Source organism: Schistocerca nitens, chromosome 4 (assembly GCF_023898315.1).
Source record: "Schistocerca nitens isolate TAMUIC-IGC-003100 chromosome 4, iqSchNite1.1, whole genome shotgun sequence".
NCBI classification, from domain to species: domain Eukaryota; kingdom Metazoa; phylum Arthropoda; class Insecta; order Orthoptera; family Acrididae; genus Schistocerca; species Schistocerca nitens.
Genome location: NC_064617.1, coordinates 528,297,350 through 528,323,966, shown reverse-complemented (window position 1 = coordinate 528,323,966; position 26,617 = coordinate 528,297,350). Strand labels below are relative to the sequence as shown.

Below are 26,617 nucleotides of genomic sequence, written 5' to 3'. Positions count from 1 at the left end.
CACACGCCGCTGAGCCATTTCTCGTGAGCTTCTCGAGAATTGCTTGAGAACTAGAGGCTCAAGGAATTCTCGGCGCACTCGAGTCGCTGCACCTCGCCATCCCATCACTGCATGAAAGCTGAGGTCCTGAAATATGCATCTGAACTCAGTCACGTGAGCTGGTAGGACTGCACTTTTGCATATAGGAGTTGTAGCGTACAGCTGTCACAAATCATTTCTGCTAGAGTGCTGGAAGTAGGGAGAGAGGCTACCATGGACTGCAGCGTGGGCAGCGCCTTGCAGTATGCGAGGAGGATAGGAAGGAGGGGGTGGCCTGTAGTCTTCCGACTGCTGCTAATGCAGAACTAGGAATCCCAGCAATTAAGAAAATACAAATGGTATTTACAAATTATCTATATTTTTCTATTCTTCTCAGATACAGTTAAACTGTGTTTGCTTTCTTCTTCTGTATTTGTTATTGGTTTTAGTCATCCTGTCATTGTGTGTTTTTTTCCCCAAAATGTTATATACTAGGCCACCATAAAGTTTTCCCAGAAAATATTTTGAATAATGCTTTCCGGTGTTCAAATTCTTTCCACTAAGATTTACACTGTAGACTTTGCTGCCAGTTTTGCCAAAATACTGTCAGTATTAAACTTTTGTGCAAACAGTTCTCCATACATTTTTCGCTAATTGTGCTTTGCATAACACTCAACAATGAACACACACTTTTTTAAAAGTAAGCAACATTTTTTATTGATTTAACTGGTCACTGAACATGTCTCCTCCTCTCACTCCCTCAGTTGTAATGACACAACAAAGCACTCAGAACAGAACATGCAGGAGATGTGCGTGTGCAGACATGTAACAGCAACCGAGTGGTGCGTTGAAATCATGCTTTCCGGCATTTTCTGTTGTGGGTAGTTATCCTGTTCATTAAAAAGGGCCAACTCCTTGTCAGTTTTACACATATTTTCTGGGCCACTTTTATTTTGCCCGCCCTTTGTTACACACTTAACATAAAATTTACTGAAATAGATTGGCCAACAGTTATGTACTGGCAACATATGACAACTGCTTGTTTAGCCTATGGGGGGAGGGTGGGAGGAGGGAGTGCATTTATGATTAATCTTTTTAGGATTAATAAATAATCAAACATCCTGCAGATACTTATTCAAACAGCACAGAATTTTCATATTATTTTCTAACAATCTCTTAACCAATTTCTAGCAAACATTCCACTACTTACAAGTAATATAAAATCTAATAATTTTCACAAAAACTAGCTTAAGTGTCCTTGACAATCAGGTAGTAATAACATTTGTTCTGTCACAGTTTGAATAATACTTTCCTGTGTACTTTCCACAACACAGTTATGTTTTGGATTCGTAAACTGCTTTTCATCCCAATTTAGTCCAAGGAATTCTTCTGTTCCTTTTATTCGTTTACAAAATTGAAGTGCATATTTAGATTATTAATATTACAATTCAAACAGAATCCTGTGGCCTAAGAACTTGGCTAAGCAGCCTTTGGAGATGCCATTAAGTTGTTCCAGTCCCCTTGTAATCTTCTTATTGAGGATTCACTAATAATGTGTTTCGCTGCTTGCTCCATGGCGCCACAATTACATTCTGAGCTGTGTACAATACCCCATTTATAAAGAGATACTAAGCATCTTGTATTTTGATGCAACTGAGGCTATTCTGACTTTTCTTGGCAGCTGCATGCCTATGGACATGCACGGTTGGGTCAATCTGTTACCATAGGTCTCATCCAGTGAATAATACCCAATTTGGTGTTCAAAAATGCAAAGCATATGTATATGAAGACCGGTGAGATATCATGCAGGCTTTCTACGTGCAAGCCTAACATGTAGAAGATGACACAAAATTTTGTTTACTTCAGAGTTTCTAGGAACTGATCTGTTGCATATCTTATTCCATTCTTGGTCCACTGCCTGTTGTCTTTGAGATATGGTTGTGATATTGGAACAAATAAGAAGTTGGGTACCTGGTGTTGATTTCAGCACTGTGACAATCCTCACTATGTCAGTTAACTGGACATCAATCATGTTGACATGAATACTCCTAGCCCCTACAGAAGCACAGTATTTTGAAGCAGGATACACAAACACCTGTCCTGTTGTGTGCGAATTGTCCGCATTTACTACCTAGCTTGTATCAGTCAACTTTCTGATAATACTTGAGGTTTAAATTTTGTCTGGTTATTTCAAGATGATTTCTCCATGTAAGACCCCAATTGAATATCATTTCTAGGTACTGTGGATGCAGGTTGTAATGCAGCTGTGTTCAGCAGGAGTCTGCGTATAAAGTTTTATGTCAGCAAGCCTGTTATTCAAGAAGACTACACATACCTTTGTCGTAATGTAGTTGAGAAAGACCTTCCACCATTTCTAAAATTTATTTAGTATGTCTATACCCTCCAAAATGGTTGTTTTCTCCTTCTTCAAAATATTACTGTCACTTATCACTTCTTTCACTCTGGATACCAAGATGCATTATGGTTCAGAATCCACATTAAACTGTAGGCACCACAGCAAATAGCTGGGAAAGGTAATTCAAAGGCCTAAGGAATGAAAGGGTGGATGAGCATTCAAGATATATCATTCATTACTGTCATTTCATTAGAATTCTTTCAAGATCTAACCAGGTACATGAAGTTTGAATTCAAATTCTGTAATACTCAAGTTATTTCTCAGCAAAAAAGAGCGAACGTAAGAGTTGAATAATGGCACTGTCCTCTGCAGTTGAACTCACTGCATGTTGAAGGGGAAAAACCTGGAAAATCAAAATCTGGATGGCCAGAGAGAGAAGTGAAATCTGCTCCTGTCCAATGCAACAACAATGTGAACCCCACTATATGGATTTTTTTAAGCACATGAAATAAGGAATATTTCATCATGATCCCAAGTTCTCATCCCTGCAATAATTACCAAAGATAATATTATAAAGCTAACTCTGTTTTGCCTTGAGCAAAAACTGTTTTCTTCTTTGTCATAAAACAATGTTTTGACATGGTTTCACCATCATCAGTGGGTTCATATAACATTCTGTTGAATAAAATGTAAAACTTTGCATGATTATCTATATAGCTTTGGGACTGTGGTTGTTAGATTCATAACATCCCAACAATATAATTTAATAGCACACACTGATGTTTGTGTACCTATCTGTTGCCTGTAGTATATCCCAAAACTGTACACATTACCCAAAAAACTCTATATATCATGCCCTTGTTTCCTTTTACTTGATAGAAAATAAAATTGTTTGTCCAATGAAACATAGTAGAAAGCAAACACAGGCAAAAAGTGAGTTTTAATCTCAAGATACCCCTTTACTGTGCCTCTTGGGCACGTATATGATTCTCTAAATACCCGGGTATGTTATTCCAATAACCTATATTAGTCAACCTCCTCCTTCCACCACTCTCCATCCATCTCCTCCTACCTACCTACCTCTCTCTCTCTCTCTCTCCCTCCCTCCCTCCCCCACCCCATCTACCCCTTCCTCCTTTTCCTTTTCTCTGTCTATCTCCTCACCCCCTTCTCTCTCCACATTATCATGCCCCATCCAATAGGAGGCTAGTGGTTTTTACTGCCACTTTATTTCTTTTAGAATGTATCTAATATGTACAACAAATTTGGCTGAAATCATTCCAGAGGTTTAGGATGAGCTTTCGATCTATGACTTTGCCTGCTTACACACGTCAAACATACTGAACATATTTCACATCAGTCTCTAGCGAATATTACCCTGCAGTTTCATTTTCACGCAGCTTAATGGTAATGACGTCATATCTTCTAAGTATGTGCTGTACAACGATATAATTTTGCTACTACATTCAGTGTTTTTGTGAGTAGTGTCTACAAAATGTGTAGTGAATACAGTTAAGTAGTACAGAAGCAACAAATTAAAATGTTATGCTTTATGCAGCAGTGCTGTTAAGTGATAAACTTTTTTCCCCTTTGTAGGAGTGTCAGCTACAAAAAGTTTCATAAAGATTCAAAATTATATCTAAAGTTTTTTGCAAGCTACTAAGTGCTCTTATTCTTAAATACGGGATGAACAGCATCTGGATATTCACATTTTGTGCTACACTTCTTTTACACCACCTCTCTCCAATAGGTATGTCGTTCTTACCCCCACAGTCATCATTTCCACACAGTGCGTGATATGTTACACACACCCATTTTTATACCTCTTTATCATTAATATGACAAATACGGAATGTATTTTTCCAAGTGTTAGAAGACAACTTCATTTCTCTTTGAAACTGAGTAATTACGAGTAACTGCACTAAGTTTGTAGGATACTAGAAATAGTACACAATTTGTAGAAACAATACAGAAAAAAGCATTTTTAATATAAATTATATTCATTACGTTTTATAAGACTTAAGGGTGTAACCAATATTTCTAGCAGGTTACTCAAGTTTTATGTGCAATGGTTCATTTATATGATTAATCATAACGATGTGGGACGAAGCATTTCACATTCATATGTAAATATGGTTATGTGTTGATCATTTACAAACGCTATTTTTGTGTGTGTGTGTGTGTGTGTGTGTGTGTGTTTGTTTGACAATCACACTAATATTGAACAGTTTGATGCCTCTATAAATTTCCATGCAACAACATAACTGAATGGAGCTACACACATTAATGCAGATAATCTGAGTCAGTTTCAGCAAGGAAAAAAAATTAATACATTTTTTTCATAAACAACTAGTTTCAAGATTACGTAGAAATATACACACATCAAAAAAAGTGTTGCATCACCTCGGTTCCGAAGGTTCTGGAACCTGTACAGAAAAATGGAAGAGAGATCAATGTAAACATCATTTCTGTCCTCCTTATTGCTCTTAAAAACCACACAGTTCATGTTGTGAGACCTTCAGAGATGGTGGTCCAAATTGCTGTACACACTGGTACCTTTAATACCCAGTGGCACTTCCTCTTGCATTGATGCATGCCTGTATTCATCATGGCATACTATCCACAAGTTCATCAAGGCACTGTTGGTCCAGATTGTCCCACTCCTCAACTGCGATTCGGCGTAGACCCCTCAGAATAGTTGGTGGGTCACATCGTCCATAATCTGCCCTTTTCAATGTATACCAGACATTGATGAATTCTTCTCGGGTTATCAGCCGAGTGGTGACATTGTCTTGTCATAACATTTCAATGAATTTCGTACCCATAACCTGAGAATAATGCATCAGTGGAATACGCTGAGAAAGACTGCAATCGCATATACCAGGCATATTCGATAGTTTTTATATCTGGAGAACATGCTGGCCACTCTAGTCGATCGATGTAATAATCCTAAGAAAGTCATTCACAAGATGTTCACGATGGTGTGGCGAATTGTCGTCCATGAAGATGAACGCTTTGCCAATATGCTGCCAATATGGTTGCATTATCGGTCAGAGGATGGCATCCACAAATCGTACAGCTGTTACGGCGCCCTCCATGACCACCAGCGATGTACGTTGGCCCCACACAGTGCCACCCCAAAACAGCAGGGAACCTCCACCTTGCTGCACTCGCTGGACTGTCTGTCTAAGGTGTTCAGTCTGATCGGGTAGCCTCCAAACACATCTCCAACAATTGTCTGGTTGAAGGCCTATGTGACATTCACTGGTGAAGAGAACGTTATGCTAATCCTGAGTGGCCCATTTGGCATGTGGTTGGGCCCATTTGTATCATGCTGTATGGTGTCGTAGTTGCAAAGATGGACCTCGCCGTGGACGTCGGGAATGAAGTTGCGCATCATGCAGCCTATTGCGCACAGTTTGAGTCATAACACAATGTCCTGTGGCTGCACGAAAAGCATTATTCAACCTGGTGGCGTTGCTGTCAGGGTTTCTCCTAGCCATAATCTGTAGGTAGTGGTCATCGGGCAGCCTGAGCGAGGCATGTCATCATTCCTGTCTCTCTTTATCTCCTCCATGTCCGAACAACATTGCTTTGGTTCACTCCAAGACTCCTGTGCCCTTCCTGGCACAAAGTAAAAATGCGGACCCGATCGAACCACGGTATTGACCATCTAGGTATGGTTGAACTACAGACAACACGGGCCGTGTACCTTCTTCCTGGTGGAATGACTGGAACTGATCGGCTGTCTGACCCCTCCTAATAGTAGGTGCTGCTCATGCATGATTATTTACATTTTTAGGTGGGTTTAGTGACATCTCTGAACAGTCAAAGGGACTGTGTCTGTGATACAATATCCACAGTCAACATCTACCTTCAGGAGTTGTGGGAACTGGAGTGATGCAAACTTTTTTTGATGTCATCTCACATTTGCATTGCTAGTTAATGAAGAAAATTTACAATATGCCTTGAACTAACGTAATAAATATCATTTTTATCTACTTTAAATGCTGTGCATCTTGTTGACCACACATTTTAAGGCACATAATCTTTTATTTTCCTCTCTTCTTCTTCTTCTTCTTCCTCCTCAAAATTCTCTTCATATACACATATATAACAACAAATGTTTTCTTTTTTCCTGCTCTCCATTTCTGATTTCACAAACACACATGTACCTTACAGGTGCAAGTTAAAATTCTTCTCGAGTCAACATAATCCTTAAAGTGTAACCATTTTTGAAACAGTACAGCAAATTTAAGAAAAAGCAAGTAGTTTCTAAGCCTGGATATAGTGTCCAAACAGTTATCATCATTTTACAATAGCAAACAACAGTTTTTTTTAATTTCTATTCAGCCAAACACAATCAAGAAAAATGGTTATTGCTCATAGCTCATATTCAGCCTGACCATTTTTCTGTGAACAAAACTTTATTTAAAGATAACTATTTCTGAATTCCATTCAACAGATTTCCAATGGAGCTGTGTTTTTCCACTTGCTTAGGATGCTCACAGACTTCCATCCACTGGTTCAAAAAGACTTTTTTCTCCACTTTATAATCTGTGAACCTTTTAATGTTGAACACCTTATTTGCATATTTATTACGCTCTCGTATCCTGTCCAGTTCATCCTGAGAATCACAACACGTTTAATTTAGCAGATATCTAAGATTTGTTAGAAAATTCACAAAGCAGCAGTTAGCATCACATCAGCATAGCCATATATTATGCTGTATGGACAAGGATGGAAGATTTGAGATGGATAAAAGTCTATCAAATGTTGAAACTTGTGTGTATAGGTCTGGATATTCTGAACTGATGGACTGAAGCACACTTTGTAATAATCATGTAAGACTTCTACAAGATCACTCTCTTCCGCTCCTTAATTTCATGTGCTGCCTCCTTGTTGAATTTCAGCTGACATCATGTCCCCAATAAATCTCTTTTACCTTCAGTTTTACTTCACTTATCTCATACCATGCCTTCTTGGAGATTTTCCACATAAAATAATATTTGTTGAATAAACCCAGATATGTCTTGGACTCTCTGGCAGAACTTAGTGAATTCATTTAACAGCTCTTCCTGATGGTGCAATGAAGCTTCATTGAGATATTTGAAGAAATCATTTTATAGTATTCCTGACACGATTTACAACATTCATCTGAATTTGTATTGGTATGTAGATACAACATACATTTCATCAACACATTCCAGTTAATGCTCATGTTCCTATAAATAATAATTATTCAAATAAATCATATTAGACTGATGTTTTACTCTCACGACCATAGCATGTACTTCATTGCCAAAATGATAAACAAGTAATTTAAGTGAACAAATATGTTCCTTCTATGTTAAGGGCAGTTTTTGCCCTACTTATAGAAACTTATGTTAATTTTCTTCAGTAACTTATTAGCATTGCAAAATTTCGAATCTTTTTCTTACAAATGTGACAGACAAGTAGTAGGTAATTGAATTTTATTTATCAAGAGCGTAACTCACTTCAGACTAAAAATAGGCCTAGGTGTATGAGAACAATCCCAATTCTTCAAATAATATTCCCTCCGAAACAACACAATATTCAGCTGGAGGAATCTGAATTATTAGCAAAATTACATGATAAAATTTGTGCATCAGTGCTTTCCCTGTCAAACTTCAACAATTCAATGCATTTTTTGTATTTCAGTAAAGAGAAGAATACATCCATTCATTATTCTTTATCTTCGTTATCAGCTACAAAATTTAATTTTTGAGCTTCAAGCCACTCAATTGGCTTACACTATTTCCCATCATCACAGTATTGCTTGGTACATTTCTTTATACCATGCATCATCTACTTTTCGCCATTACCTTACCCCACTTGAAATTTAGCTTTACTTACCTGCCACACAGTGTTCCATGTACTAGCAAAAAGTACAACTAATATTTTTGAAATTATATATATATATATATATATATATATATATATATATATATATATATATATATATATATATATATATATATATAGCAATTGCTAGAAAGGAACCATTATTACTAGATGTATGTATGTATGTATGTGTGTGTGTAAGGACAATAGAGAGATTTGTTGGTAGCCAAAGAGCTAATTTATCACGTTTACCTGACTATAAGTTGAAGCTTTCTTCCTTTTCCTTTTTCAAAAATTTGTCATTCGAAAAATACAGGATTAACTGCTCACCGATAATGTGTTGGTAGCTGACAGCATGTGCAGATTTAATTTGATGATTTCAGAAGAGTGGAGGGTGGAAACAGCATACCAACCTAACTAATCCTAAGAAGACTCTGAGGAGGCAGCAAATTTCATGATGTTGAGAACCATGGGAATCTACAGTTTGCTCTTTAGGAACATCTAACACCACTCTAGTTCGGGTGAATCAGAACATACTTGGAAGTAAACTGATTTTATAAATACTCAACAATATTATACATTTCTACAGTAGACAAATTAACTCTAATATAAATATGTCCCCAAAGAACACTAATTGCGACAACAAATGCAACATGAGGTTCAAAAAAAGTATGAAATTTGGTGTTGCTTCACAGAACTGTTAATTCTCAAGAGCGGCAACAAATGATGAAGTGCATTGTGAGCCCAAAGTTGTCAGATTTCTGCTGACTCAGCATTAGGGAACTAAGAGGACAATGCCATGCTTAGACTGTCCATTCTCTAAGAACAATAAGTTGTAGCAGTCAATAATGGATGCAAATCAAAGGCACAGCTCTGTTCAGAAATGTAGATGTGACAGTCAGGCCACACACAATATGTCCGCACAGACACGTCATAGCATGTGGACTGGAAATTGTGACAAATATGGTGCACAAAACTTGTCAGAGTTCGTTCAATCTAGTGTTCCCGTCATTGAATGCTCACTGAATTCTAAAATAGTTTAAATGCATCAGTGGTCTACTGAGTTCACTGCTGAATACATTATTGTTACAATCATGTTGTAGAAAGTTAAGAGATCAGGATAAGAAGGCAGCTACTTTTAGAACTTTAAGTCCACATTTGTAACAGGCTGCTTGTAGACTTCAATCAGGCAACTGAAAATCACCAGATAGAAATGCTGTAAAAGGTACCTCACTGGCCACTCCCATAATTTATTAGGAAATACAGATTTCAAAACACATCTGCAAATGTAATAAAATTATTCATCACCTGACACAATTGATATCCCAGTATTACATAATGGAGGTATTTCATCTCATGATATTCTTCTTGAAAACAGTGTACATAGTTTTTCATGTGTTAGGTATCATTTCAATCAATGCTTGCTTGGACATTGCAGTTGAAAATGATACCAAATCTTTGTACCATCTTCCTGCCTGCTGCCAGGAATCATAATGACACTGTGGCTGATGTGAAATCCGTCTCTTTGTTCGTTTAGCTGTGCTGCATGAGGAGTTACAAGAGTCAATTGATATTGGTACATCTATGTCCATCTGAAAATAATTACACCAGTCATCGGGTTTGCACTGTAACTCAAGAACAAAATTAATTTAGGAAACTTGCAGTCTCTTCAGGAGCCACTGTTTTCATCACTTAGATTGTTCTTTCCACAAGACACTTTGTAACCTTTTTAAAAGATTACTTGGAAACACAGATCACAGAAAAATTTCCTGTATTATGAGTTAAAGCACTGAACTGACATGCACTTTGTGAGGTGGTAACCTCTTGCTACTGAAATTCCTTTCTTAGACTGACAGATGGCACATCAGCAGTAGACAAACTCTGTTGTGTGCACACACAAAATTTGAGTCAATTTATTGGTTCTTACAGACAATACAACACTAATTTTAAGTTAATAATAATTAACAAAGCGAAGGCCACAAACAAGTGTGCAGTACAAAGAAAATTTGGTGTCACAGAAGCAAATATTTGCAGGAGACATCAGATAAAAGGATAAATCAAATGACACCAGTGGACAGAAACAGTGACTATTTCAATAACGCAAGCAACATAAAGTTCAGCACATATGAGATTACAAACACACACACACACACACACACACACACACACACACTGTAGGATTCCAAATTACTTGAGAAATTACATAAATGGAGGCACTGGAAATAAATCTTCATTTTTCATCTGCATTTATCCATTCATTCTAAGCAAGGCTGATGTGTGTGGATGATGAAGAAAATGGAACATATAATGAAGGAGTAATGTTGGGACTAGACTCTTTCAGAGCACACCTCACACAGGGGAGGTAACAGCTTGATGTCAAAGAACATCTTTTAATAATTCCTGATGGCATAACATCAAATAATGGATGGTTTCATGATTAGACCCTTCAAGGCTTACCTCCAACTGTTTTACAGCGAGTGGCTTCAAGGACATGAAGAAAGATGGGGGAGGGGGGGCTTCAGTTTACACAACCCATTCATGCTGGAGCAGGGAATTCTTAATGCCTGCCTGTAGCCAAAACTCAAATGAATCTTTAATGAAAGGACTGTGCATATTCAATCTCATGGATGGCTCAGGTGATGACATCATTAGTACATTTACAACCTGTATTTGATCAATATTTCCTTCTTATGTAAATTATATGCTGTCAGGAATTTTCATTCAATGTAAGTACATATTTGTATTTCTGATATTATCTGCTTTTCCATTACTTCCACCAACTCTTATGTTTCTATATACGTATTAAATTAGTGATCTTCTGTAGTCTTATTCCATGTTATTTTTTCAAGCTTTGTTCTACTTATATCTTGTTTCTACATCTGTCAGTCAAATTCATTGTCTTACATTATTTTCCTGCATGTGTACTAACCTAATATGACGGCTGCAAAGCACCCACTAAAGTATACATATAACAAAATTTGACAGTCTATTTCTTGTTCCTCAACAAAGAGAGTAGTATATGGGTGTGGGGAACCATGCAGTTGCATCTCACAAACTAGTCTACTTGTAATTTTTTATGTTTATGTTGACACAAATGAAAATTAAATTAAATAACATGTTCTATTTCCAGACCAATGACAATCATTCACTAAGATTATTAATCAAAATTTAATTAAATATTTCTTTATTTAATGGGGCTCTAAAAACAGATTTTTAACATTCAGCTTACACTTTTGAGTCATTAAATACAAAAAACAAGGTACACTGATCATATATCATCATCATCACAGGAGAAAATGACAGAGATCTGAACTTGAAGAACCTATTGTTTAATGGCAAACATTGCACTATGGCACTGAAAAGCTTACATTACCACACTGCTGTAATTAGGACCAAAAAACAATGTAAGAACAAAGTTCCACAGCGATTTATTTCAAGCACTTGGAAATGTAATGTGTTTTGATTTAAATTTCCAATGAAAACTGAAATAAAAGTTTTCAACTACATAGAAAATCAGTGATGTGACTGAGGTGTTGCTTATGGCTATGTACACAGTCAAACAACAACAACTGTCTAACATAAAACAAATGTAAGACAACACATACAAACTACTGTCCGATGTCATATACCATCTTGAACTAGCAGTCCAACAGCTGGTGTAACTGCAACTTTCAATTTCCTTAGATTTTTACGATTATTATTACTGCTGTCAACCTGGTACTGCAAATGCTGTGGCTGGTGTCATCTGAATACTGGTGATACTAACATATCCAGTGTCAGCCAACATCAATGCAATGTCATGGTCATTAACATCAAACAATTGGAGTTCCAATTTTTTCAAGACATCATCTTTTGAAATAATTTTTGCCCTCAGTGGTTGAGTACAATCTGTAAGACACCTAAAAACTGAAATAACTGTTTCAAGACTATCATCATCTACACTCTCGTTCATTTCTGTAAATGCCAATGAAGATTCTATTGCCTGAAATGGTAAGTGAAGATACTGAGGCTCAATATCACGCACATATATTTCACTCACCCATTCTGTATTCCCGTAGTCCACAAAAAAGACTTGTACCAAGTTGTTGTCATTATCTGTATCAATTACTCTTGCCCGATACCAAATCCCATCTTGATGATAATGGGCAAGAACCAGCTGCCCAACAGCTGGTGTAACTTTCAGTTTCCGTAGATTTTTAAGATTGTCTTTGTCATTTACGTATCTGTTCAATGTCAGAAGTGTCTCCTCACCTGAATTGTCATCAACATTGAGAATAATATAAAACAAATTTATCCTAATAACACAAGTAACTTGAAGGTAGATAGTTTCCCCCACTTCAGGTAGCACTACCTGTGAAAATGCTTCTTGAAAGACTTCTTCTTTATCTGATATCCAGCCACCTGGGTGACTCAGCACATGTTCTTTCCGGCAGTTGCTACCTTTGTAGCACCTGCCATGCCGTGCATAAAATTTACAAAAGCGCTGCTCATCATTTGCTGAATAACCTGCCACAGCTTCACATGCATCTTCATCATCATATACAAGTACTTTACTTCTTTCGAAGTCTTCTTGCATTGGGTTCCACTTATCTAAAGTGTCTTTATTAAGAAGACATTTTGCCTCCCCAAGAGCTATTAATTTCTTATTAACCGACACACCCGGTGATGATGGATCAACTAACAACACTCCAAGGGACCCATAGGAAGTGAACTCTTTTACCTGCATACTGAAAACATGGTCTAAATTTAAAACATTTCTAAACTCAGACAGTGAACATGGTGACCATTCATAACTCACATATGTGTACATAGCACATTCAATAGGGGCAACACCATACAAGTGACATTTCTGTGACAAAACAGGAATTTTTGCAAACTGTCTGGCCAGAGGCTGCACAAAATCAAGTTCAACAACCATTTTATCACCAATGTCAACAAAAGACACACACACAGTTGTTTCAGTTGCAGACATCCAGTCAATGATTTCAGCCCTGTACCACTGTTTATCTTGAGGATACAGAGCAACACAATATGATTTAATAATATTTTGTGCGCTCTCTTTTGTAGCGAATTTAATTTTGTTTTCTGAATAAAAAATTGCCATTTTTTCATGTAAATCTGTAAATTCATCATTCTCATTCAAGAAAATCTGCATGTAAAAGAGACTTGGTGAATCAACAAATGTAGGAATACCAAGAACTGTTTTGTTAAGAAGATAACTATAATTTCTTTTCTCCAAAATAAAGTCTTTACTACAATAAATGGTTGCTGTTACACTTGTTCTGTCTTCACCACTTTCAGCAGACAGCAGTTCTGCAGCTCCGAAACTGGATGCCTGCGCAATATTCTCATCAGTATGAGAATCAATAGTGTCTTCTACATCTAAAATCACATCTGAATATGATGTTTCACAGAGTGATATTATTTCTGCGATATCCGAATCACTTAATTTCTGAGAATGCAAATTTTTATCAATTTCATAATATGGTGGTATTTCAATGCTCGGTATACAGTGGAAACTGGGGCTATTTAGTTCTTGATTTATGCCACCTGTACAGTTTTCACATAGCTCCTGAGAATTTTCAACATCAACTCTACTATCTGCCCTAAGCTGGCATGTGTGAAAAACAATTTTTTCACAGATTTCAACTGCATCATTTGTTACTTTTTCAGAATTTAAATTTGTATCAGTTTCATGCAACAGCAGTGTTCGACTGCTTGGTCCACAATGGGACCTAGGAGAGTTTGGGTCTTCATATATACCATCTGCATAGTTTTCATGTATCTGCTGGGCATTTCCAACAACCATACAACCTGTGCTAAGCTCAGATGCTTGAGAAGTAATTTTTTCACTGATTTCATCTGGATCATTTACTACTTCCTGGGTAACATTAAGCTCCACATTTTTGGCATGACAGTCTTGAGATACGGATGTAACGGCAGTTGAATTCTGCAACACAGAGGCCTCACTCTCCTGTGAACATTCTTCAACAACAGGTTTGTGTGTGATAGCTGGAATTATTGTACTATTAATAAGCTGTGAGACATTGTAGATTTTATCTGTTTCCATATCTATGCTGTCTGCATCAATAATGTAACGCGGCAATGCAGAGTCACCTACTGTCTTGATAAATTTAACTGAAAGTGTTGTCTGCAGCAGCAATTCTTCGAATTTACGATCCATCTGACACTGTCGCAGATTTTCTTTACACCACATACTTGAATCACCCGCAATGCCTTCCAGCTGACAATTTACAGCTTGAGCTTGTATACACATTAACTCTTCAGTAATTTTCCAAACATTCTGCAGTTTAAAAGATTTCATTCTTCCACTATCCACATCAAGAAGCATAACACAAGTAGTATCCAAAAGTTCTGTGCCTCTCACAGTTAACACTTTGCCTCTGAGGAATCTCTCACCATCTGCTACAAGTACATAATCGCCTACATCTGGCAAAACGGACAAAGCCTCCAATCTGTTGGTGTAATACATGCTACTGACACTTTTCTGGATAAATTTAATGTCTGAACATGGGTAATAACACAACCAGAAATTCCATGGATTGTCCCCGTGGGAATATACCATTTCCAGTACCTCATTTGGCTTTATATCATACTGGCTTATACGCTTCTTTGCAGATGTGAATCCACTGCTTTCACTTCTCGAGTCCTCACTTATTTTACACACAGGAAGAGTTTCTACACTGGAAACATGAGCAACACTCTCAGTAATTTTTTCCGTGTCGCTAACATTAACTGCATACGGCGAAGAGTTTTCCACCCTTTCTACACTTTCGGCTGTTGTGCACACTTCTACGGATGAATCACATACCTCTTGACCCAGAGCACTAACTTTCGTAACCGACACATCTTCTGAGTTAGATAGCTCCGTACTGCGATCTTCTTCCGTAGGATTACTTAACTTTTCCGGTACTCCAACTTTAACTTGTGACAAATCTTCTGAATCCGATACTGTTCTACAGCGTTCTTCCAAAGGTAATCCTTCAGTTTTAGTTGAACAATGTAAATTACACACTTCACTATCTAAAAACTTTTCACATGACAACAAGCTGAATTCACACTGCACTTGCAAAAATATGTTTAAAATTTTGTCCACATGACTTGACACTTTTGGATACGTTTGAAAGAACGACACTGAATCTTTTTCACGCAGCACTGTATCTACAACAAAATTTAGTTTCTCCAGATATTGAGATATTAGAACACTAATATCAGTCCACGTTTCGTGAAGTTCCGTTTTCTTATTAATTAAACGTTTCTTTTGCTGCATTACTTGACTCATGACTGAAACCGATACCTATACTGCTTCACATTCGCGCACATCAACACACAAACATAGCCAAAGCAATTGTAAACGGGAGCGCACTCCCAAGATAGCCATAGATGTCGCTTGCGCACCGATCAATAGCGAAGCTACCACTGCAGCAGCGTCACGCAGCCGGGCTTCCACAGGCACAAACTACTTACGCGAGCATTCCCCCACCACCACTCGCGTAAGCCAAGCCCATACGCTAAGCTGTGTCTGCGCAGACATCTGCGCAATACGTGTGATGTAAACGTAACTGCAAATGTGGTGTGTTCACACAAGTTCCAAGTTATTGCTCGCCCACAATCTATCTAGTAGTAAAGATGATGCTGTCGTAACCTCAAAGATCGTTTCACTTATTTTGAATCGGAGGAACATATATTATGGTCTGTGTTTGCAACCTGTGTTGTAAGAAAAAAAAATTTAAAAAAGTAAACAAAATACAATAAACAAGAAGACCAATCAAAACGGTCTAGACAATGACTGCTTAAGCGAAGCCAACTTTAGCAACCAAATTTCTTTCACGGATTAATTATTTGATTGATTGTTTTATTGTTACATTTCATTATTTTTGTATGTAGGCACAAATTGATATAGTCAGTTATTATGATATAAGACAATATGAATTAATATGACGATTATAAATTGTATGTCTACTACAACATAAATAACTTTAAATACATAAAAATAATAAGCAAATAAAAATAACTATACTTATACTCTTCTTACAAATAGATGGTCAGGAGCAGAGCATTTACTAGTAAAACAAACAGTGTGTAAAATTTAGATTAGGCTCTATCTTTCTATGTTTTCCTACACAGTTTACTGCAGAAAACCTTCGAAAAATGATAAAGGTTTCAGAGACAAACTTTCTATAAAAAGGTTTGGCCCCCGTGTCAGTTTTGATTGTATGCACAATTCATTTCACATTCAAAACAAAAACAGCCTTTCACTGACCAATAGCACACCAGTCCACACAGCAGATATGTTATGATCCAAGGAACACAGGCAGTCGAATACGCTACAACGTTTTTGGTTGCTAGTAGGTTTATTAAAATTATAGCCAATTTACTAACTTGTCTTTCTCATGAGTCAGGTTACTCTGCTTGCATGTGGGGCCAAATTTGGTTAAGTTACATAGTGGATCCCTTTCATTTTTCGTAGTTTTTTTTGACGTGTGTACATAATATGCATCAAAACACTTGGAAACTTGTCTGTTATCTAACATAAATTTTGTGTATTTATCTTGCAATTTTAATGACGTAAAATGCGTTAAATAAGAGAAAATGTGGCTAAATAAAAGGCAAAAATAAACATTAGGCTATGCTATAGGTCAGTCTATAGCCACAACAGAGACTGGACGTCTTATACTCTTCTTACAAATAGTTATTCTAGTTAAAACTATAAGGATTTTTATCTTTCTTACAGCATTGTGTTGATTTTGTACAAAAGAAACAAATTTTCACTATATCTTGATACTCTTCTTACAAATTAACAACAATTAATCTTATAATTAAAAGAAGCAAAGCATTTGCAAATTCTGCTTTGTATATAAAAGATGCAATTATAAAGAATAAAAGATATTAATAATTCGAATGATGTACACTAATTTAAATTATGTTACTGACTCAAGTATTCGGGAGGAAGTCAACCACACTAGAAAAGCAGCTAGCTTCACTTTAATGTGTTGTGGTAACTTGTTGTAAAGTTTTTTCCCTGCTACAAGAGGCCTGTCTTACTGAAATTTCGTTTTAGCATATTCACTGTGCAGCTCCATTTTCTGTTGTGTAATGTACTTATGAAGTGCTTCGTTTTCATACTCTAGTTTGTCTTCAGTGTCCGTCATTTTCTTGGTTAAACGTATATAATCACCAGAACACATAAACAAAATAATGGTAGAATTGGCAAGTGCTTCAATGGTGGCTTCAATGAGCTTCCAGTAGTTACATGTCTTATGATCCTTACAATTCTTTTCTGGACAATAATGCATCTTCTGCTGGTAGGTGAGTTGCCCCAAAAGAATTATACTTCATCTCAACAGTGATTCCATCTGAGAGTAATTTATATTTTTCATCATTTATTGTGTCATGCAACCACGTCAGAATTTTCGTGCAATAGCATGTGGTATTTAATTTCTTATTGATAAAGGTTACATAATTATAGCACTTTAGGTTTCTTGGATCCATATTCCAAGAAATTAAATGGTGTTTATAGTTGCTAATTGTTTATCCAATAGCATTACAGTAGTAAATGTTGTATCCTTTCTGCAGTATGTAAACGCATAATTACTGTATTTTCTGCATGAATGATGAGACTCATTCTGGAGAACCTTACTTAGGATGGAGTTGCTGACTCTTACGTAACTTATAAGCAGCAGGAACAGGATTGGACCAAGAATAGAACCTTGTGGCACACCATATTCAACGTTACGTTTATAAAATTTAAAGGTTTTTTTAATTGGTTTAGCAAACAATTATACAACTTTAAAGTAATTTATGGGCCCAGATTAAAAATTTCGTTTAATATCTCTATGCACCAGTGGCATGTGATGTGATCTTGTTGTATTAATTTTGCTAGAAAAGCTTCTGTGCTGTATACATTTCTTAATATTTAATACACAATGATAATGAACTTGACCATGTACATTACAACAAATGTCTACCACAATGGGGTCAGACGTAAGTGTTACAAAAATGGCAATTACATGCATTCTTTCTGTTAGACGAACGTTCCTAATCATAACTGATACCATATTTTGCCTTTAATAGCAGCGATGTAATTTACTGTACTCGCCAATTTGTTTAGCGTACAGGATCAAAGTCAAGGAAATGCACATGAATCTTATACCTACAAATATACAACTATATTTCACATGCACAAACACTTTATCTACATTGTTTTTCGACAGTGTTCATATCATACTTTACATTTAAATACTGTAACCCCCAGATGGTCAGGAGCAGAGCATTTACTAGTAAAACAAACAGTGTGTAAAATTTAGATTAGGCTCTATCTTTCTACGTTTTCCTACACAGTTTACTGCAGAAAACCTTCGAAAAATGATAAAGGTTTCAGAGACAAACTTTCTATAAAAAGGTTTGGCCCCTGTGTCAGTTTTGATTGTATGCACAATTCATTTCACATTCAAAACAAAAACTGCCTTGCACTGACGAAGAGCACACCAGTCCACACAGCAGATGTTATGATCCAAGGAACACAGGCAGTCGAATACGCTACAACGTTTTTGGTTGCTAGTAGGTTTATTAAAATTATAGCCAATTTACTAACTTGTCTTTCTCATGAGTCAGGTTACTCTGCTTGCATGTGGGGCCAAATTTGGTTAAGTTACATAGTGGATCCCTTTCATTTTTCGTAGTTTTTTTTGACGTGTGTACATAATATGCATCAAAACACTTGGAAACTTGCCTGTTATATAACATAAATTTTGTGAATTTATCTTACAATTTTAATGACGTAAAATGCGTTAAATAAGAGAAAATGTGGCTAAATAAGAGGCAAAAATAAACATTAGGTTATGCTACAGGTTAGTCTATAGCCACAACAGAGACTGGAAGTGATGGGGGGGGGGGGGGGGGGGGACAGTGTCCAGTTCACACTTTATCAGCATGACTAAACATCTGCATTTCGAGCCCAAAGATACAGTATCACATTAATTTGGACTTTGCACATTTTATTTTATTTGTGAAATTATCTGAAGTTATAACATAAAATATCTAACTGCCTGTTCTGGATCCAAACTTTGGAAAAGGGTTATCCATTTATAAATACATACCGAAATTGCTTCACTTAGTAATTTATATCTCATACTTGGTATTCAGAAGGGTCATATTATAATTTCAATTTGTAATTTAAAAGGAATAACTGTGTGTTAACAGGAACCTTTCTGCCTGCATTCCATACTTTCTAATGTGAAAGCATAGCATACTTCATTTAAAGCTTCCAAAATGTAACAAAAACAACTATTGGAGCAATGGCGATTGCAAGTTTCAAACTGTGAATACTAATTTAAAAAAAAAAATATGATCACCAGACCTTCCATCTAGCAAGTAAGTTTTCAGTCACAGAAGAAACTTACGATCTTGTGCTCCTGACGTTTAGCAAATGTTATAAAGGATGATGCAAGCCTTTTTTAGACTTCTCAACCGTAACAAAATTATCCAAACATCACACGGCTTAATGGGTTTGCCATGGAGAACTTGGATGAAACAAGCTTCATTACACAAGTAAACGAATATATCACTGTACCACAGTACACAAAACACAGAACAGTTACAGAACATATGTAACAATATTTCAACCAATACTTTATCTTTTTTCGAGATATGTGCATGCATTTATACTCTGAGCATACGGCAACCACGATTCTGAACAGAAACTCAGCAGCTGTGTCGCTTAGAAAACCATATGCAAACTCTTTACATTTCAAAACAGCTGCAGAATGACTCTCTCAAACATAACACTTAACAGAACGGTGAGGCACCTCAGGGAATACTGAATGACATGCAACAGCTTTTTTATGAATTCTCTATCTCTTGAGTGTTAATGTAACCTGACTAGTTGATGACATGTCGGTCTGAGTGAACTAGTCATCAAGGTTCCAATAGTATTATTTCTGATTTATTTGTCATATCTGGTATTCCCATAAATAATCATACCATAGTAAGTTAAGGCCAATTCACACTGGCCATCATTATATAGTGGCACCATCATGTCATGGCACCATCAAGTCAGGGTGTATTCATATTGGCCATCCCATCAAGTCATGGCTGTCATCAACTATTTTCTTATATGAATTGCAATATTCGCAAAGTGATTCTCAGTTGTTTTTATGTGGGAAGTGCCCTCACACAACTGGTAGCTTATATATGTGTATGCTGGGATTCACATTTGTACCAAAATGGCATTATTTTATCGGACGCATATCGTTTGCAGATTGTAGAGATATCTTGTATACTAGAGGAAGAAGATAGGAGTGCAAAACTGTGCCAAAAAAGTGTGGGTCCTGAAAATGATGTCTTTATGTCGTGCATAAAGGGAATTTCATGTATACTACAAGAAGCTGGAGGAAGAGGAATCTGCATTTTGTAAATATTTGAGAATAGTGAAGCACCAATTTTTTCATTTGTTACATCAGATTGCACCGAAAATTACTAAAAGGAACACTGTGTTATAAGCTGCCATCACGCTGTCATGAAAAATAGGTTTGTTTAAGATTAAGTTTAGTTGCCAGTCCAGAGCAAATTTTTGCACAATAGGCACTTCTGTCTCTATACATTTCCCTTCAAGATTTATAGGTTTTCTTTACAATTTGTATGTGGTTTTTAATAGTTCAAGTGCATCATTTGCACTGGGGTGAGCTAGTGAAATCACATAAATATTGGGCACTGGTGCTTACAAAACTGTTTCACACACAATCCACGGAGCTACTTAACACTATGTTAGCTTGCCACAAATACATATTGAAACAAAAAATGTAATATAGTACTTGATGTATATTTCACAATCAAATTGCAAATACTTGACAACATAAAAATAAATTCCACTTATTAATCAATTTGATTCTACCCAAAGTTCTTTTTTCACTTCATGTGACAGCTATTTGCAATACATTTCATTGTATAATATTAAATAGTGGTGCTTCTCTCCTAATGGAGTCTGAGTACCTCCCATCACCCATTCTTACAATTCAGACTGCTGCCTCACTGCTTCAGTTGATCTTTCACCATTCGTTATAAAATTATAAATTTAAAAAAAATAAATAACAAAATGAAACAATTTACAACAAATAACAGAAATGGCGAATAACAAAGACTGATATCAACCATGAAAAGTCTGACAAAACGAAATATGGAGGATGAGCATATTGCTGTATATTGGGAGGAAATGAGTTTGGGGATCAAATGATCAAAATTGTGATGTCATCACTTTCAGCCTGTGTCCTTCCAAACTGGTGCAACACACAAAATGACAGACTGACAGTAAAGCTTTGCCAGTGTGAAATTATGGATACATGTCTTTGTTCATATTATTTTTAATGCAACACTTTCCACTTTTAAGAGCAGTTACAAAGCAACGTAAACGAAATATGTCTCATAACTAATGCAAACAGCACAATTTGAGGTCACTAGTAATACACATCACCCAATAATGTTTCATGTCAAAAACATTGATTTACAAGGAATGATTTTAATAAACAAATGAATGACATTGTAGTGTAATACAAACAATTTATTACTTTTTTCTTTACAAAACAGGTAACTAAAGAATATAAACAAAAACATATTAGACAAAGGCATTCTTGTAAGAAATTTTTGGCCTGTTATGTAGAAATTCATATTTTCGATACATTCTCTTAGCTAAAAAGTGCATTTGTGAAATGTGAACTTTATGTCACCTCTTGCTCAAAATTTGGTTTCTACCTCCTCATTTAGCTGCAGACCTTTGTGCCTATACAATCAGTTGATATTACCTGCAATGTGCATAATTCTTTCCTTAATAACACTTGCTGATCGAGCAGGACAAGAATGTCCCAGTAAAATATTGGGCAAACGCCTTCCAACCAAAATTTTTAAGACACTCCTCTGATTCTCTCTTTGCAAAATCTGTCCCTGAAATGACTGAATAACATGTTAATCACAGAATATACATAGCACAATGTTCCACATCATTATTTGGATAACAGAGACTACCTCCATATGCTGAAGCAATTAAATTATAACATGAAATTTTTTTCTTGCATCACGGTATGCAGTCAGAAATTTTGTACGACAGCTACACATTAAGCATTTGTTCCATGCATAGGAACAGTATCCCACTGTCTAATAATTGATAAGCTACTTTTCATTAGAAATTTCTTTCACGTAATTTCTATCTACTATATAGAAATAACGGTATATTCTTCACAGGTAGAAAATTGCAGTATCACCTATGTCCATCAAGCCACGAGTTCTAATTTTCTTTTCTACCTCAAAAACCTGGGTAGTTGAAATATTCTAATTTGAACCAGCCAGCTGTCGATACAGCCAAAAGTGAACCTCAAAGCTGTGTGTTTGGACTTCCGTGGTAGGGAGAAACTGTGTCCACACACGATAATATAGTACTTGGACAACTGTATGGTTACTTTTGTTGAATGCCACAAACCAAAGTGTGTCTCTTTTGTCAGTTTGTTGCTAGTATTTAGTCGTTCCACTTCTTCAGCCATTGGGCAAACTCCTGAAAGAACGCCAAAAGAGAAGAGTTTCTTGTGACTGCCTCCTCTAATTGTTTTCTTAGTCTCTTTTCTGACTATAAATTTTAAATATTAGTCACATATTATCATGTACAGATTACTGATGTGCATGAAGCAGTGCTTTAACAGTAATTGAGGTAGTGTAGGGCTCTAGCTCTCTTAATGCTACTGGAATGCATTCATGAAATATTATTAAAACCAGAGAAACATTTTGTCTTCCTAAATGCAATGGATAAATAGCTTTTAGATAAAGAGAAGCTCCATATTTTACAAGCTGATTTTTTAAAAATTGAATGCATGTATTTTAAGGCACCAAAGAAAGCTACTGCTGTACCAATCCCTTTGGATTCTGGGAATATTAGTTCCTGATCAGAAACATTCAGCCATGAATTTCGCACACACTTTAAAATATGAACTGTACCAATCATGAAAAATAATTTCCTGCTGGGTTCTTTGGGTTTGTATACTGGGTCTTCTGTTATGGTGGGTCAAATGAACGGGAAACAGGATATTTACTTACTGCACTATCATCAGCCACAATAGCAAGCACTGTAATTCCTATGTCTTCCAATCCAATAACAAGGTTTTTACCAAAGAGCACAGCTGAATACCACCAGAATTTCCAGCTGGTAATATATGGACAACATATTTTAAAAAAGACAATGAACTTGAAATCATAACACATCAGCTCTTTTTGCCAGACCACTTTTCTGTGAAGCAGAATATACGACAGTACACAGCTTGTAACTCATCTGTGGCTTTACATAATCCTTGTCCATTAATAATAAGACCAGTTTGTATTTCTGAACCAGTTTCTCTTTACATAGAGTAGAAACTGACCTCAGTGTGCCTTGTGAGGGAAGAGTAAGATTATCAGAGCTTCTGATAAATTTGTACGCATGTGTTGAAATAGGAAAAATGATAAATTTGTATGCATGTGGTGAAGTAGGAAAAAAATTATAGTCCTCCAGGAATAACATATCTCATTCACATTGTTCACGAAAATCATTTGTTTCTTTGAGGAAAGGTGAAGCATTATGTCGTTTAAGAAATATTTTTCCAAAGTGATTAATTTTCCACTGCAGCTACACAATGATCAGCTGACTGCTCCACAGTAAATGCTCCACAAAAGCACAGTGTATGTTCTGGATGATTCTTTTGCACCTTGTTAATACATGAGACAGCCACTGGAAATCTAGTGCCTGATGCACATTTTACTTCCACACCATGGAAAAAACTGGTAAATTGAAATCCTTACTAATGTTGGCATACCACCTTATTCTTGGCTGAAGTTCCTCTTTTGTAATTATAAACAATAGCACTTTTTACTTCTGCGTGATAAACCAATCAGGATGAAATGTTTTGAAATTTAGTTTTGTTTGTAGTTGATTCATATCTCGAATGGTATAATGCCTACGAGCTTCAGGCAATGTTTCCTCACATTCTTAAAGTGCGAAAGCTAGCTGTTGGTTTTTTTCATGTTCTTATATTTTCTGGATCTACCCACCTTGTTATAGGTTTTGACATATAATATGGGCAGTTTGGAAACAATAGTGGTACAGCTCCTGCAAAAACCAAAATTGATAACAATTTCTTTCGAATTTTACAGAGTGTGCTTAGACAAAACACACCTATCAATAACAGTGGTCGGTTCTATAAATTTTCCAATCATTTTCTATTCGAATGCTTACAAATCATAAAATTACTCATCTTTAACCAATCCTGTTTTACTTTCACACATTCTGGTGTCTCATTCCACGTCCTGATGCTGAAAATGCAGTCCATTGATTTAGAAGATGAAAGTGGCATAACATTGTTTCTCAGTCTCTTTTAGAAATACAGATTATTAAAATCATATTAATGAACTATGGATATTGTAATGTATTTAAAAATAATTATATTACTTGCCCTGGAATTACTTGGTGGCTGAAGATCATCTCTACAGACAGCTCAAATCCACTGCAGGTTTTCTAATTTGTTACTTAGTTGCATGTTCCTTTCATCATACAGGCGACTCTTTAATCAAAATGATGTGGAATGCGTTAGTTTACAGGACATGTATACATGTCGTCGGACTTCCCACATGACAATATATGGAAGTTCAGGAGTGGCCTTGAACCGTGCTCAAAGAGCCAAATGGTAAGGCGATTACTTCTGATAAGCAGAAAATGTGGGTTCAGTCCATGGTCCAGCACTAATTTTCATAGTTCTCATTCTATTATACAACTGATGACAGTCGGTATTGACAACTGTGGATACTTTTAATGTATTACATGACAGCTGCAGTCGTCGCAGTGCGTGCTCCTTTGGCATGCGTGCATGTCCAAAGCCACTTTGCATTGTAATTCGGAATAATATAGCCTTTGCAATATCATATGTTCTCTAGGAGGTGTTGGCCAGCATAGGGGTGAAACTGATAAAGATACTTCTAGTAACACAATCTCGATTCATTGTCAGACTACATCGAGTGCTGCAAGTTTATCACCCCGTTTGACCACAGATACTACTGTCTATTGTCGAAGATAAATCCTTCTCGCTTTCTTATTGGCTGATTTTTAGTCTCCCACACTTGTTTTCGTAGTTAAGAGAAGGTGGTTACACTACATTGTGCTTCTGACTGCGTCTTCTTGTGTGTACTGTACTCTGTAAATTACATTTTAAATGCGTACGTTGAATGTTGATCATATTCTGACATAGTTCTGTTCGCACTCTTAATAATGGGTAGAGTAAATGATTCCATATTTAGTCTTGTTTCTTGCGAAAGAGAGCTACATTCGTCACATGGTGTTCTGTGGACTTACGTGTATTTGTTACTACTTACGAATCTGTGTGTGAAGTACTTGATCTAAACCCGTATTCAGTATATTACTTTTATTCTAGTTCAATTTTGTTTGTGTCCATTCTTCGTACTCTCTCGCAGTTAATGAAGAACTATGTGCTAGAAGGTTTAGACAATATTGGTATTGAACTTTATTACATCTTGTCATGGAATGAATATATAATTATACTTTGAATGGCGTTGCTTGTTGCCACTGAGTGCCATGCATTTCACAGTGGCTTGCACAGTGTGGATGTAGATATAGACAAGTACACTTGGTAGTTTTGGTGACAAGAGCATTCTTCCTTGCAAATGCTAAAAATACTACAGTAGTTAACGAATGTTTTCACTCTTTATTAAGAGGTACTATAAACATTACATTTTAGCAGAGGTCAATGAAGGTTTCAGTGGCCTTCATACACACATACATATATACATACATTAATTCTTGTTCAATAGATCATGAATATGACATTTCTAATGCTGTGGAACATGTCATTCTAACATAAGTTTTCTTTACAGAAAATAATTATTTTTTTATAGTTACTACTTCTTATGTAAAAATTCATACATTAAACACAAGAGCTAGAAAAACGATGGGAAGATAAATAATGTAAAATACGAGCAATATACTTCCAATGCATTTAAATCGAGCAGTTCACACATATTCACAAGCAGAACAAATGAACAAATATGGAATCGTTTACCCCACCAAATACTGAGAGCAACAATTGTACAGAATACGAGCAACATATTTACAATGCAATTTAAACAGTGCAGTATATACAATGAGGTTATAAGCAGCAATATAACTTCCATTTGATATCAGCCACAAGTACGAAATTGCAGTATTGGGTTTTATTTGTAAAACCACCGTAAAGTACAAATGAAAAGTGTCATGTAGTAATCATTCCACAAAGTGAAAATACAGATAACCCCATCATAGTTTCCCAAACTCGAAGTTCACTACCAGCCCACTTAAAG

General features: G+C 36.2%; 1 protein-coding gene across 1 annotated transcript; it reads right to left on the bottom strand.

Annotated features, from left to right (window-relative positions):
• Positions 1–11,412: 11,412 nt before the first annotated feature.
• On the bottom strand, positions 11,413–15,771 carry LOC126251302 (uncharacterized). The gene has a single exon (XM_049951629.1). The coding sequence runs from the start codon at positions 15,540–15,542 to the stop codon at positions 11,949–11,951; it is 3,594 nt and encodes a 1,197-aa protein (XP_049807586.1). The 5' UTR covers positions 15,543–15,771; the 3' UTR covers positions 11,413–11,948.
• Positions 15,772–26,617: the final 10,846 nt, after the last annotated feature.

What these genes read in the sequence shown, in the direction of transcription:
- LOC126251302 (XM_049951629.1), bottom strand. Translation starts at nt 15,542, where the DNA reads ATGAGTCAAGTAATGCAGCAAAAGAAACGTTTAATTAATAAGAAAACG.